Source organism: Alosa pseudoharengus, unplaced genomic scaffold, assembly GCF_046254945.1.
Source record: "Alosa pseudoharengus isolate Yale_2024_CS ecotype anadromous, Long Island Sound unplaced genomic scaffold, YU_APseudo_1.1 YU_APseudo_1.1_scf_7, whole genome shotgun sequence".
Lineage (NCBI taxonomy): Eukaryota > Metazoa > Chordata > Actinopteri > Clupeiformes > Clupeidae > Alosa > Alosa pseudoharengus.
Genome location: NW_027468859.1, coordinates 28,649,232 through 28,663,197, shown reverse-complemented (window position 1 = coordinate 28,663,197; position 13,966 = coordinate 28,649,232). Strand labels below are relative to the sequence as shown.

Sequence of the window (13,966 nt, the reverse complement as noted above, 5' to 3'; positions counted from 1 at the left end):
AAAAAATATTATTTAACTAAAAAACACATACAGAGAACTGTTTAATAACTGATGATCAATAAGCCTTCATTTTTCTGCTTCACAAATATCTCTTACATACTTTACTTACAGTTAAATGTAATGTTGACAGCATTGCTGTGTTGCCCAGATTCAGACTCACACCAGTACACTCCCCTATCCCATACTGATGTGCTGCTGCTTCTGCATGTGGGTCCAGCTTCTGATCTCCAATCACGAGGACAGTCTGACTTCTCTTCTCTGTCTGTGGACCATCTCAGCCTCCATCCAGTAGAGTTGTCCTGCACCTCACAGCTCAGAGAGACGGACTCAGATTCAAACAGCTGAGCTTTGTTGGGTCTGATGATCAGAGAGGCTGGAGGAGATAGACCTGGGACACAGATGAGAAACAGGTGAACTTAAGTGAGTTCATACTGAGACAAAAGAGCAGCTCAGGTAATATTCACTTACCCTTGACCCAGAGAGCCTCCACATCGCTGAATTCTGTCTGATAGGTTGGATCTCCTCTCTCTGCTCTGCACACATAAAGCCCAGTGTGTTGAAGAGCAGCAGGGCTGAGAGTGTAGGAGCCTCCAGCTCCTCTGCTGCTGTCTGAGAGGAGCTCCACAGAGTAAGTGTTCCCTCTGTAGCGAACATCAGCTGAGTTCTGTCTGGAAAGACATGCTCTTCTGGAGGGAACTGCTCTGTACCAGAGGAACGTCCAGTCTAAGGAGGTGTGTCTAACCTCACAGCTCAGAGTCACTGAGTCTCCTTCAGCTGGCCAGCTGTGTGAAGAAACTCTGAGAACTGGACGGGGTCGCGCTGTTGATGAGCAGTTGAAAAATTTTCATAAAAATTTGTTAAAAAAAAACCAAATAAATAAAAATATATATGCAGTTAAGAACAAAATGATTCAACCCCCTGGCAAATATTGATTTAATGCTGATTTTCTCTCTTTCTTTTTATCAATATGTTTGGTCTGACTGAAAATGACACTGTCACATGCCAAACGTTTGTAAGACAACGTGGGAGAAATATGGAATTAAAAAAAAGAAGAATTTTCATCTTTTTTTAATATTTTTATAAAAAATAGCATGTCCAAAATTATTCATACCCTTTTTAAATAATCAATGGAAACATCTTTATTTGCATTCACAACAGGGGGCAGCCGTGGCCTACTGGTTAGCGCTTCGGACCTGTAACCGGATTGCCGGTTCGAACCCCGACCAGTAAGAACGGCTGAAGTGCCCTTGAGCAAGGAACCTAACCCCTCACTGCTCCCCGAGCGCCGCTGTAGCAGGCAGCTCACAGCATCGGGATTAGTTTGTGCTTTACCTCACTGTGTGCTGAGTGTGTTTCACGGTTGGGATAAATGCAGACACCATATTTCCCTCACAGGATCAAAAGATCTTATACAACTCTCAAAATGGTTCTTATAATATCTACCAAGCTTCTCCATGTCTCCACAATGATTCTAGACCACATCTTTTTAACAGCAATCCGGGTTTTTCAACCAGGGGGACCTGGTGACCTTCTCAAAGTAAATGGTAACACTAAAGCAAGAGGCTGCACTGAGATTCTGGAGGAAAAGATCAGGCAGTGTGCCAAGAGATCTGCCCCAATAGGCATCATTGGACCATTAAACCATACAATGATCCAAAACATACAGCCAAACAAGGCAAGAAATGGTTAACAGAGAACAATGTCAACATTTTAGAGTGGCCCAGCCAGAGTCCAGACCTCAATCAGTCAAAAAAGTTAGCACAAGGCCAAAGTGATGGCAAATCGTCCCTGCCTCAAAACCCAAATTGCTGCTAAAAAGGTGCGGTCTACAATCATTGTGGAGACTTGGTAGGTATTATAAGAACCATTTTGAGAACTTTGATGGCAAATAAAGATGTTTCCATTGATTATTTAAAAAGGGTATGAATAATTTTGGACATGCCATTTTTCATAAAAATTTTAAAAAAAGATAAAAACGATAATTTTTTTGATTCCATGTTCTACCATTGTCTTACAACCCTTTGACATGTGGCAGTGTCATTTTCAGTCAGAACAAACATATTGTTCAAGAGAAAATCAACATTGCATCAATATTTGCCAGGGGCATGAATCATTTTGGCCAAAACTGGTACTGCAATCACTTTCAAATTATTGTGGAGCGGTGTATCCTCTCCCCCTCCCCCCTGACTCGAGGTTGCCAACCCGGATGCCGAAACACTACTGACTTCGTGATTAGTAGAAAGGTGGAGGGTGGCACATCAGGCCAAAACACAACATGACGTGACAAAACACAACATCAGTTTACTTTTCAAATTACAATATCCTGGCCTGGCCGGAAGTATTTGAAATGAACATGATTTTTTAATGTGTAGTGACATATCAGGGCCATTTTATGATTAATTGAAATACATTTTTAACATACGGTTCCTGTAACTAGAACACATACACAGAGGACTAGGACTGAACAACACACACACACAAACCACCTCTAGGTAAACGTTTCATAAATGTAAACGTTTCATAATCATACGCGTTTTACTAATATATGTTGTCAAGTTACCTTCAGTGTGGCCCAGTAGAACAACAGAAATTGTCCCTGTTCAAATAGAAGTAGAATTTCCAGTCATATAACATGTTGATTCACTCACAGACAGTAAGTCTTTACCAATATAGTAGAGCTCAGAAGGCAGTGCAGAAACAATTTTGAGTATTTCTACATTTATTTTCCTGTGGAGTATGTTATATATGGGTCATTAACACAGTCAATGGATTAATCCTAATGCCCAACATTTTTATTGTTAGACAGTAGCATCGTGTTTATTCAAGTTGAATATGAATCAATAGTCGGAGACAGTTAATAGGTTGGGAGCCATTTAGGTCATATTTTATGAATGAATTGGGTCTAAAATATATATTAAGCATTGATATTGGTGTAAGATTGTCATAATTTGCATTATTGTTCAAAATTTACTCAATAAAGTAAATAAAGAAAATAACAAAAAGTTTATCTCGGAGACACAAAATGTACCATGAATTATATAATGACCCACGTACATATAGCCATCTTGTGATTTATTATGACCGCCGCTAAAGGGGCATGTAGGAGGACTTGAAGAGCCTAGATATTGCCATTACAACATGATAATATGGGTTAATAGTTCTTCAGAAAAAAATATTAAGTCTCTTAAGAAGAATGATATATTAAAGCTGGTTAAATATGTCATCACATATACAGCAAACTGAAACTGGTTTTGCCCTACTGGTCAAAGTTTACAGTAGTACACACACAGTCCTTGAGCTGGGCAGTAGGCTATGATTCAAACCCACATCCAACCTAGAGTGCAGGGTCCCCACGGATCTTGGAAAAAGTCTCAACACAGGAACACATGTTGAATCATATGTCAACATAAGAATAACAAAAATCAGTGGGACTATAAAAACGTTGGTGCAAAAAGTGTCCATATATATTTTTTAAACCCCTACACACCCCTTGCATTTCAATATAAACAATTTAGATAGGCTATAGCAGTCTCCAATTTACAGTGGTGTATAACCTAAACCTCAGAGGAAGTAACGACTGCCTGTACTAGTAAGTGTCCTAAAAGAAAGATGCATTGAAGCATTGGCACACTGATGATTTCAATGAGAGGTATGAGGCTAAACAAGTATTGTTAAAACATTTCATGCATTTCAGGCCATTTATTCTAGCACATTGCAATGCATGCTTTATTCAGACTTCACTTGAATTTCAAAAAATAACTTCATATTGTTTTGATAGATGCAGTGATTTTATATCAAAAATGTTATCCTACGCCATCAGTTTGATCATAACCATCTTGGCTCTATGGTATGTAAAGCAATACCAAAAATGGCAAAAACCTAAATTTCCCACATCCAAGCAGTGATATGAAAGTGGGGATTTTCATTAACTTAATGCATGTGAAATAACCTGTTTAGTCTACACTTATCATCCAACAACAAATAAGACAAATGAATAATGAATAATAGACTACCCATAATCAGTGTGAGGATGCTGTGAAGAATGTTTTTATTTTATGAAGACAGGTTGACAGGTATATTTATGTTAATTAATACATTCAAATGAGTGAGCACATTAGATGGTAGCCTATCAATTGATCTAGCCGGTGTCCCTGTTCCTAAGTTAAAGTAAAATCACAGAGAGATGAAAGAAAGGCACAGAGACATAACTCACATAACAGCCGAAACGATGCAGAGAGCTCCATGCTGTAACAGGAATGACTGACCCTGTTCTCACACGTATCTGCTGTTCTCATAAGTGACGTAAATATCTAGTCTACTTGCTGTGGGCCCATTCTTGTCATACTTTCGGACTATGGACTTTTTTTTTTTTTATTGCTGACCCTCCTGATGGTAAACACTGTATTCAAAAGAAACAAGATAAAGGAGTTGGACTGGATGAAAAAAACTGGGAGTGAACTCGATCTAGAACTAAGAAAATGTTTTTCTTGTCTGTACAAAAAAGACAGTCGGCTACCACTAAAACAAAAGTGCCTGTGTTGCATTATTCAGCTGTAGTAACATGGTATTAAGACAAGACAAGATTTGTACATGGATGTGATTGTGCAAACCAGGGCTCTAGCTTTGATATGATAAGTCACTTATGGAAAAAAGTAGCATTTTAAGTACATGAAAACATATTAGGTACATGACCATCAGAGATTCTTTTAGTACTTTTTGGCAGTGACCTTAGACTCATCAGTCTCTGAGGCCCTCTGCTGGCCATTAAAGATACTCTACAGCCTCCAGGTTCTCTTGGACTGACTTGGGTTTCATCTGAATCAACCTACCTGCTTACAGACTATATCCACAGTTGAAAAATCTGTGGTACTTTTCCAACACCCTTTTGCCCTTTCCACCTTAGTCTGAAATTCATGTCACCTATTATGTTTTGGTCTCAGGTAATTCAGTTTCAATTACGAGGACCACCCAAGACAAAAGTTGTATTTTGTCTTGGGTGAACAACAATAAACAACAATTTGATAACTTATAAGGGTATAGAGATGCTCTCTGCAAAAAAGTTGGTCTTCTGGCACAACTTACCCCATATGTGGAGTAAGATGAGCCTAGGTGGTGGGTAAGTTGGTCCAAAACAAAGATTTCAGCTAAAACATTTTTATTTTCTTAAAACAATAATTGAATTTCTAGTCAAACAGTAACAAACACCAACATTTAACTGAGCATTTGCCAAATAGGCCTATAAAAAAATATTGTCGCCTATTTACCTTTGAATTCGCCCATTAAATTTACATAAATAAGTCAAATTAATTTGCTGCCTAGTCTCTTTAGCTCTTAGTACTAAGAAACTATATAGAATGACGTCACAAAATCAAGGCAAACTTAACAATCTTACAGATGCAATACAAGTACTAGTTAGCTAGTGGCTCAACTTAACCCAGCCCTGGTCACTCATCTTACCCCACAACCACTATTTTGAAAGAAAATGCTTCTTACAACAAGCTAAGGTAACATTCATGATTTTGTTTAGCCCTCATATCATAGTTTAAAGGTTGTATCAGCGATTGCAGGCCCAAACATAAATGATCACATTCATCTAATCTTTCCTAACGATCCTCTAGCTGCCCGCCCCATAAGCAGGCCGTCAAAAAACGCATCTGTAGGCAGCCTAGGCTCTGAGATCTGCACACAAAAACAAATGCTATCAACAAGTGTTGCCAACCACTCAAAGGAAAAATAAAGTGTTCCAACCAATAACCGACGAGATGCACGTTTAGGTGCTTGTGCTGTGGAGAGCAGTGCGACCAACTCAGGCTCAGTCTCAGGTTCGCATGCAGCAGCAATTGGTAAAGGCAGTCTAGACAGACAGTCTACAGTTTGGTTCTGTGTGCCAGCACGGTAGACTACGTCATAATTGAAACACAGTAATCGTGCTGACCATCTGGCGATGCGCATTCCAGCTCTATCAGCCCCTTTTGTGCACAGAAGAGTAGTAAGGGCTTGATGATCAGTGCGCAGAGTGAACCTGTGCCCCCACAGGTACGTCCTCCACTTCTCAACCGCCCAAACACAAGCCAAGGCCTCTTTCTCAACGGTTGCATATTTTCTTTCAGTCTGTGTAAGAGTTCGTGATGCAAATGCAACAGTACGTTCAGTGTTTTTAGGGTGAATCTGTGTGAAGACGGCGCCTATGCCATAGTCAGAGGCATCAGTGGAAATGATGCATGGAAGAGCAGGATCATACAGAGCTAATGCCGGGCTGTCTACCAACAGCTGTTTCACCTCACTGAAGCACTTGTCAGCCTCGTCAGTCCACTTGAACTCTGAGTCACTACGAAGGCAGGCACGTAGTGGCTCAACCACAGTTGCGTAATTGGGTATGAATTTGTTGTACCATGAAAGCATCACAAGAAATGAACGCAAGCTGACTGCATCCTTTGGCGGAGGTGCTTGTGTGATGGCTTGGACATGTTCTGTATCTGGCTCAATTCCCTGTGCAGTCACTAAGTGTCATTTAAGCGCAGGCCTGCATTCCGAAGGCGCTGCAGCACTGCATCTAGTGCAGCATCATGTTGAGCTTGTGTACGTCCAAAGCATATTATGTCATCCAAATAATTTTGGACATTTGACACCCCTTCCAGGACCACAGACATCATCTTCTGAAACGCAGCGGGAGCGGACGCTAACCCATAGGGAACACGGCAGAATCGGAAAAGACCCTCGTGAGTTATGAACACTGTCAAATCTCTGCTATCTGGGTGAAGTGGAAGTTGATGGTACGTACTCTCCAGGTCAATTGTAGAGAAAATTGTAGATCCAGCTAAAGTAGCAAGCAGTTCTTCCATATGTGGTAGGGGGTGGCTGTCCACCACTATAGCTTTATTTGGTTCTCTAAGATCCACACACATTCTTATGCCACCTGTTTTCTTTTGTGTCACAACGATGGGTGAAACCCAGGGTGATGCGTCAATACGTTCAATCACCCTAGCGGAAAGCAGTCTATTCAGTTCGTCAGACACAGCAGATCTAACAGCGAAAGGCAGACGTCAGAGCTTCTGACGTACAGGTGAGGCAGAATCCGAAACTTGACCTTGTGCATGAATCCTTTAGCACAACCCATGGCTGAAGAATCCTCACTGGCTGTGGAGAGCTGCATGACTGGGCAGGAGGCAGGTGAGTTGTAGGCAGGTAAGGCAGACAGAACTGTTCCTCCTTCAGTGCGCAGCTTAAGAGCAGCAATCAGATCCATCCCCATCAATGGTGTTCCATTCTCTGTCACATACAAGTTCACTTTACATGCATCATGGTTTCTCACTACTGTAGCAGGCATGCAACCCAGCACTTTGATTGGAGTTTGTGAGTATATAACCAGGTGAGCTGCAGGTGGCTGTAACGGCACTCCCTTGAAGTTTTCCTCGAATATGCCTTTTGGTAACACAGACACTGACGCTCCAGTGTCTACTGTCAGTTTAACAGTCTTTTGTGCTGTCCCACAGTGCAATGGAGCTTAGCTGGCGACTCTGACTGTTGCAGTAAGAGCAGTGTATATTCAGGAATTTCCACTTGACGCACACTATGAGTCTGTGCAGACCGCAGACCTACACACACGCGCGAAATGTCCTTTCTTGTTGCACGTTTTACACACTGCTGTACTCGCTGGGCATTCAGGCGCATTTGCTAGGTGTTTATCCGACCCACAGCGAAAACAGGAGCGTGAGGGTGTAGCAGGAGGAGAGCTGGCAGTGAATTGGCTGGCTGCTGATCCCAATCGCACATACTTGCGCGGCTGCCTGCTTTTCACTGTGCCTTGTACTTGGACTGCATGCACAGGCAAGCTACGGGTAGTCATGCACTTTGCCTGTTCTCCAGCAGACTCCATCTGACTAGCAATAGTAATAGCCTGCTCCAGCGTACATTTTTCCTTTAACAATAGTCTTTCTCTTATACGTGGATTTGCAACATGTTCCACTAGCTGGTCTCGTATCATGTCCTCACAGTTATCAAACTCACAGGTAGTGGCTAGCTGACGCAGAGCAGTAACGTATTGAATTATGGACTCATTGGCAAGCTGGACTCGTTTTCTAAATGTGTTACGTTCCACTACAACATTTACCTTAGGCGTGAAGTAGCCATGCAAAGCAGTTAGCGCAGATGCCAACGTATCTCCAGTGTTCGGTAAAGTGTAGAATATCCTTTGGCCCTCCGTGCCTAGACAGTGAAGTAGAAGAGCACGTTGTCTTGGCCCAGTCCACTTTTGTCCTTCCACATCGATAACCAAGCAATAGTTCATGAACATCTTTTCCCACGACTTGAATGGAATGGCGGGCTCCCCCAGGGCAGGCAGGAAAAAATTGGGAAATGGCGTTGTAGTAGCCATAGTCCAAAATCGAAGTAGTGTTGCAAAAAGTGAAAAAAAACTGCGGGAGTAAGTTCTTCGTCGCCAATTTGTTATGTTGAAAGTAATGAAAGCACAGGAGGCCGACGTATTCACTATAACTCATTTATATAGCATTCAACATGGTAGCACATACACTCTACATCTGAACTCACACTTCTTCATTTCTCCAGGCTATATCAGAACCCCATAATGCTACATTACACTGACACCTAGTGGTGTGGTTCCAAGTGCAGACACAACAGTGTGCATGTGTGCGTGTACACGTTTATGTTTATGTGTGTGGGTGTGTGTGTGTGTGTGTGCGTGTGTGCTTGTGTGTTTGCCTGCGTATGTGTGTTTGTGCATGTGCATGCATGCGTACATATGTATGTGTATGTGCATATGTATGTGCGTATCATACGTATGATTACTGTGAATGTATGTATGTGCATGTGTATCTGTTTATGCACATGTGTGCACATGGAATGGGTTAACATGACCCCTGGAGGCAAACATACGGAAAAAATTGGTCATCCTAGGCCCTACGGTTCTCAAGATATTCACAGAAAACTGTGTCTGCCCTACCCTCCTTTCGGGGGTCCAGTACAGCGGGGGGGCTACAGATCAAAACGAAAAACGACGGTTCCATGCTATCCATGTGGGGTTACATGCCCACCAAGTTTCGTGTACCCCGGTCTTTCAGTGTCCCGGAATCCTTGTTGGTGTACGGTCACTAAATGTACACATAAATGATTTTATTGTAAGGCCCCCCATGAACGAAAGTTCACAAAACTTGGCATGCATTCGGAGGGTGTCATAATGATCCTACACTTTTTCGTGCAGTTTTGACCATGTCATCAGAGATATTGTGATGAAAACACCTAATTTTTTGCTTTTTAATTTTTAACTAGGTGGCGCTATACATGAAATAAGTGGTAATGGGATGGGTTGACATGCCCCCTTAAGACCAACATATAAAAAAAAGGTGGACCTCCTAGGCCCTACGGTTCTCGAGATATTCACAGAAAACTGTCTCCGGCCACCTACAGGCCAGTTGGTGTATAGTAACATAAATTAATTTATTGTGTGGCCCCCCATGAACGGAATTCCACGAAACTTGGCGTGCATTCAGAGGGTGTCATAATGATCCTACACTTCCAATTTCGTGCAGTTTTGACTATGTTAGGTCACAGATACCTGCGATTACAACACCTCATTTTTACTTTTTTGTGTTTAACTAGGTGGCGCTATACATGAAATGAGTGGTTATGGAATGGGTTGACATGGCCCCTTGAGATCAACATACAAAAAAAATGGTCCTCCTACACCTTACGGTTCTCGATATTCACAGAAAACTGTGTCTGCCCTACCCTCCTTTCGGGGGGTGCAGTCCAGCGGGGGGGCTACAGATCAAAACGAAAAACGATGGTTCCATGCTATCCATATGGGGTTACATGCCCACCAAGTTTCGTCTACCCCGGTGTTTCAGTGTCCCGGGAATCATTGATGGAAATTTGGACATGCGAAAAAGAAAAAAAAAAAATCTGACTAAACCTTACCTACCTTCGCTGCGCGGCGGTCATAATAACATCCCCATAGTCCAAGACTGGTAGGAAAGTGGTACTGATCAGTTTCCTCCTAGCTTGGAGAGTAAAACAGGATTTATTTCTAAAATAAAAGCCGAGCTTTACTCTTAGCTTTCTCACTAACTTATCAATATGAACTTTAAAGGTTAGCTTTTCATCAATCCACAGACCAAGATATTTATAAGATGAAACATTTTCAACGCACTTCCCATCTAGTGTGGAAATGGTAAGGGTGGTTGGTGTGGGTGCTGTGCGAGACTTTGTGAACTGCTACACCTTAGTTTTACCAGCATTTAATACCAGTCTAAGTTCAATGAAGGTGGCCTGTAATAAATTAAAAGACTGCTGTAACGATTGATAAGCTTGAGCAAGGGTGGGAGCGGAACAATATAGAACTGTGTCGTCTGCATAGAGGTGTATTTTGCTATCATCTGCAACAGAGGCGATGGTGTTTATATAAATGGTAAATAGGACCGGACCAAGGATAGACCCTTGAGGAACACCTCGCCGGACCCCCAGAGGAGCAGAACTATGCCCATCGACAACTACAGTTTGACAGTGTTGTAGTACTCGAGTCCGAGACTCGAACTCGAGTCCGAGTCATTAGCTAAATTTAGAGACTCATGACTTGACTTGGACTTGAGCACTGATGACTCGAACTTGGACTCGGACTCGTGCATTCGCACTCGCGATGACTCGTCGAGGACTCGATTTTTTTTGTAATATATCATAAGGCTATAATTGTAGTATATCATTAGGCTATAATTTGCTATATGATTTTAATATCTAAATTATTCGTAATACTAATTTTCAGGGTACCCCCAGAATTGTCAGACCTAAATTTAAGACTTTTTAAGACCTTTTTAATACCACTTCAGATGAAATTTAATACCTACATCGCACCCATTCGGATAGAATAAATAATATTAAAGGTAAGATTAAACCTCAAATAATTACTATTTACAAGTGTTTGAACATGCCAACATGAACATGACAGCAGTGCAGTGGCAACGCAAAGCTCGCGGTAGTAACGTGACTGAATGTCCCGCTTCATGGACAAATTTACACAGAATAGAACCTAGTTGATTTCAGGGATTAAAGTGAAAAAAAAAAATCGTTTGACTGAACTTTTTTCAGGCCATAAGTCATACGTTGTTCATATCTACCTATAGAGATAGCACCCCTTTTGCGGTCGCGACCTATTGTTTTTTAATGTACAAAAAGATGCAAACAGCAAAGTAAAGCACCAAATAAACACCAAAACGAGGCTACAGGGTACTAAGTTACTATGTAATTAATGTCACCTACAGGTGAATGCATAGAACATAACAATCCTATGGTTTGTGTACCCTGTAGCCTCGTTTTAGCCGCCATGTGAATAAGGCGAATTGAGAGTGTTCTTGATTGAGATTGAGTTTTCCTGTTGAACAAAACAATATTTCAATACCATCCCTGACCATTGCTGATTAGCCATTGCTGTTCTTTTCTACTGCAGCAATATTGTAGCAAGGCTTTAACTTACACTTATTTAATTACTTCAGGCCAAAAGTGTTTAAAGGGGAGATTTTTTTCTTGTTAATATGCAATTCAACACTAAGTAAAATCTATAAAATCAAGTTTGCAAGACTTCACATTTCCTCATCAAAGTAATGAATCAGAACAGTCTAGATATTGTTCATATTTCCATTTGTTGCCTCATCTGCATTTAATGAAAACATGGTAATTTTGAGTTTTACAGACAACTCAAGTTTTTCAATGAGCAGCAATATTGTGTGCGCTCATGCAGGAGGTCTGCGCATCTGATAACGACAATCGTGTTGCGCTATGAAAGAACATGCGTAGCCTACTTTCTGAGCGCAAACACGGTCAGCCATAGATAAACGTAGCCTACCTCTGTCGTGGTGGCTAGTTGCACCAGGTAGGGAAGATGTCCTGAAGTGCAAGAACGTTAACCTTATGGTGGTCTTCTGATTGTTGGCGTGCTAAAACATTTTCCTATTGCATCCATGAACAATTTTCTTGCAGCAAACCCCTGGCACTTTATTTTTTTACACCATGGCTTGTTAGTTCTCCCCCGTTTCCAACAGCCGCCCATCCATTTATTTTTTAACTTTTGACACCTGTGCCTTCCTTTATTGTTGTTTATGTAAAGCACATTGATGTTTATGTAAAGCACATTGAATGACCTCTGTGTATGAAATGCGCTATATAAATAAACTTGACTTGACTTGACTTTAGCAACACATCCATGACAGCTAGTGGCCTTGCCAAATAGACGCACACAAATCATGACGCTAATATGCGAGGTTCTGGTAGGCCTACTGGTTATGGTTTTGTGCTATATGTAGCAGGGCAAGGTTTTCGAAGAGGGAAAGCGGCACTAAATGCCAATCACTTTAGCCAGACTACGCCACCCTGGGCCTAGCACCCAGGGAATGAGTTAAGAGCACACACTATTGCACCATAGCACACAGGTTCGTATACACGAGGCAGACGTGAATTCCAGTGGAAACATGACCAAGTTTATTTAACTAAAACCAGGGAAAAGGAAGGGGGGAGAGCTGCAAAAAGACATAAAGACTAGTCTGGGTTAGGAAAGTACAAAAATATTTATTATGTTTTCTTGTTGCACCTTTGTTTATTAAAAATGATCACAACTAGCACAGGCTCCATAGGGGAGGCACGATGGAGCAGGATGAGCAAGGCAGAGGCTTACCTGGGGGGAGGCAGACTACTGATAACGTGCCCTAGAGCCCACACACATGCACACGCACAGCAAGAAAGATCAAATCATGACACCGCAGACCACACCAAAATGTGCATCTTTACTGCACCACCACTAGGTAACGGACTAGCCTCCCGCCAGCGAGAACCCTGCCTGCCAAATTAACAAATAGTTAAAAGTTGTTGCTCCCAGACTATGCAAAACACACACTGTATAACTAAGATAATAAAGTAAAGTAAAACAGAAGGGTACAAGTACAATGCAAGCAGTTGCCAAGTGCGAGCAAAGCTAAACAGAAACCAAACAAAACTAAGACAGACAAGACAGCAGCACGACCTACGCTGAGGGCAACGCGGATGGAAAAGCCGTGCTACCTGGAAGACAAACAAAATACATCAAACCTGATACCATTTCCCCAAACATCAATTTATTTTAGAGCTATACATACCCATATTCTTCTCTATGGCAATTTTCCACTGACAGCAGATGAGGATAGCATATCCATCCATCTAGGGCTACAGAGAAATGGAGTTTAGCTAAACCAAGCACATTTTAGTCTACAGCATTAGGGCAGCAACATACCTGATGGCCGGTAGACCCCAGTGCTCAGCCGAGGGACAAACAGTGGAACCTACCGAGCCTCTTGCTGTAGAACTCCTAAAGTAGCACATGGTGGGCCTAATTGAATGATTGGCCCCACCCACTCATTAGCAGAGGGGCCAGGAGAGACCAGGAAGAAAGAGCAAGCAAGCAGACAAGGTCTGCCTGCTACATATACATTAATAATAGCAAAGTTTTAAGTTGACTATTTTAATTGCATGGTTATTTTTTGTCAACATACGCTCACAACCTACTGTCGTTAAAATGAGGCCTAAGCAAAATAGGCTAAGGCTGTCTGTGCGTCACAAACACGACTGACCCCCTTACTCAACAGTTCGCGATATTTTTATTTTATGTTAACATGCTCAGTCAAAACCTTCCGTCGCAAATTGTGAAAACAGACGGGACAGGCATAGGCTACGGTTTATATTGCGTCGCTTTACATACTGTTAGTTGCATTGATCAAAAACTGTAACAATAATAGTAGGCTACATCGGGTGGCAGCAGGCTATCTGTTCAAGTCATAGGTGACACCCAAAATGAATGACCTCCCCTGACAAGAGTTCGCGATAGTAAGAAATTGTCTACATTGATGCACGGAAAGAACACAGCCTCCAAATTCGCACATAGAGCTCACACTATCATATCCAAAAAAGTTAAACGGATTGGGCAACCTCATCA

General features: G+C 41.8%; 1 protein-coding gene across 1 annotated transcript in view; it reads right to left on the bottom strand.

The window, feature by feature from the left end:
- The window catches only part of LOC143109266 (basement membrane-specific heparan sulfate proteoglycan core protein-like), a 43,538-nt gene extending 36,292 nt beyond the window's left edge, over window positions 1-7,246 (bottom strand). The window contains exons 1-4 of the mRNA XM_076271924.1: window positions 7,135-7,246; window positions 2,561-2,596; window positions 469-819; window positions 110-388 (exon numbers count right to left, since the gene is read on the bottom strand). Coding sequence (XP_076128039.1) covers window positions 110-388; window positions 469-819; window positions 2,561-2,596; window positions 7,135-7,246 — 778 coding nt within the window. The remainder of the gene's footprint in view (window positions 1-109; window positions 389-468; window positions 820-2,560; window positions 2,597-7,134) is intronic.
- Between the last annotated feature and the right edge of the window lie 6,720 nt (window positions 7,247-13,966).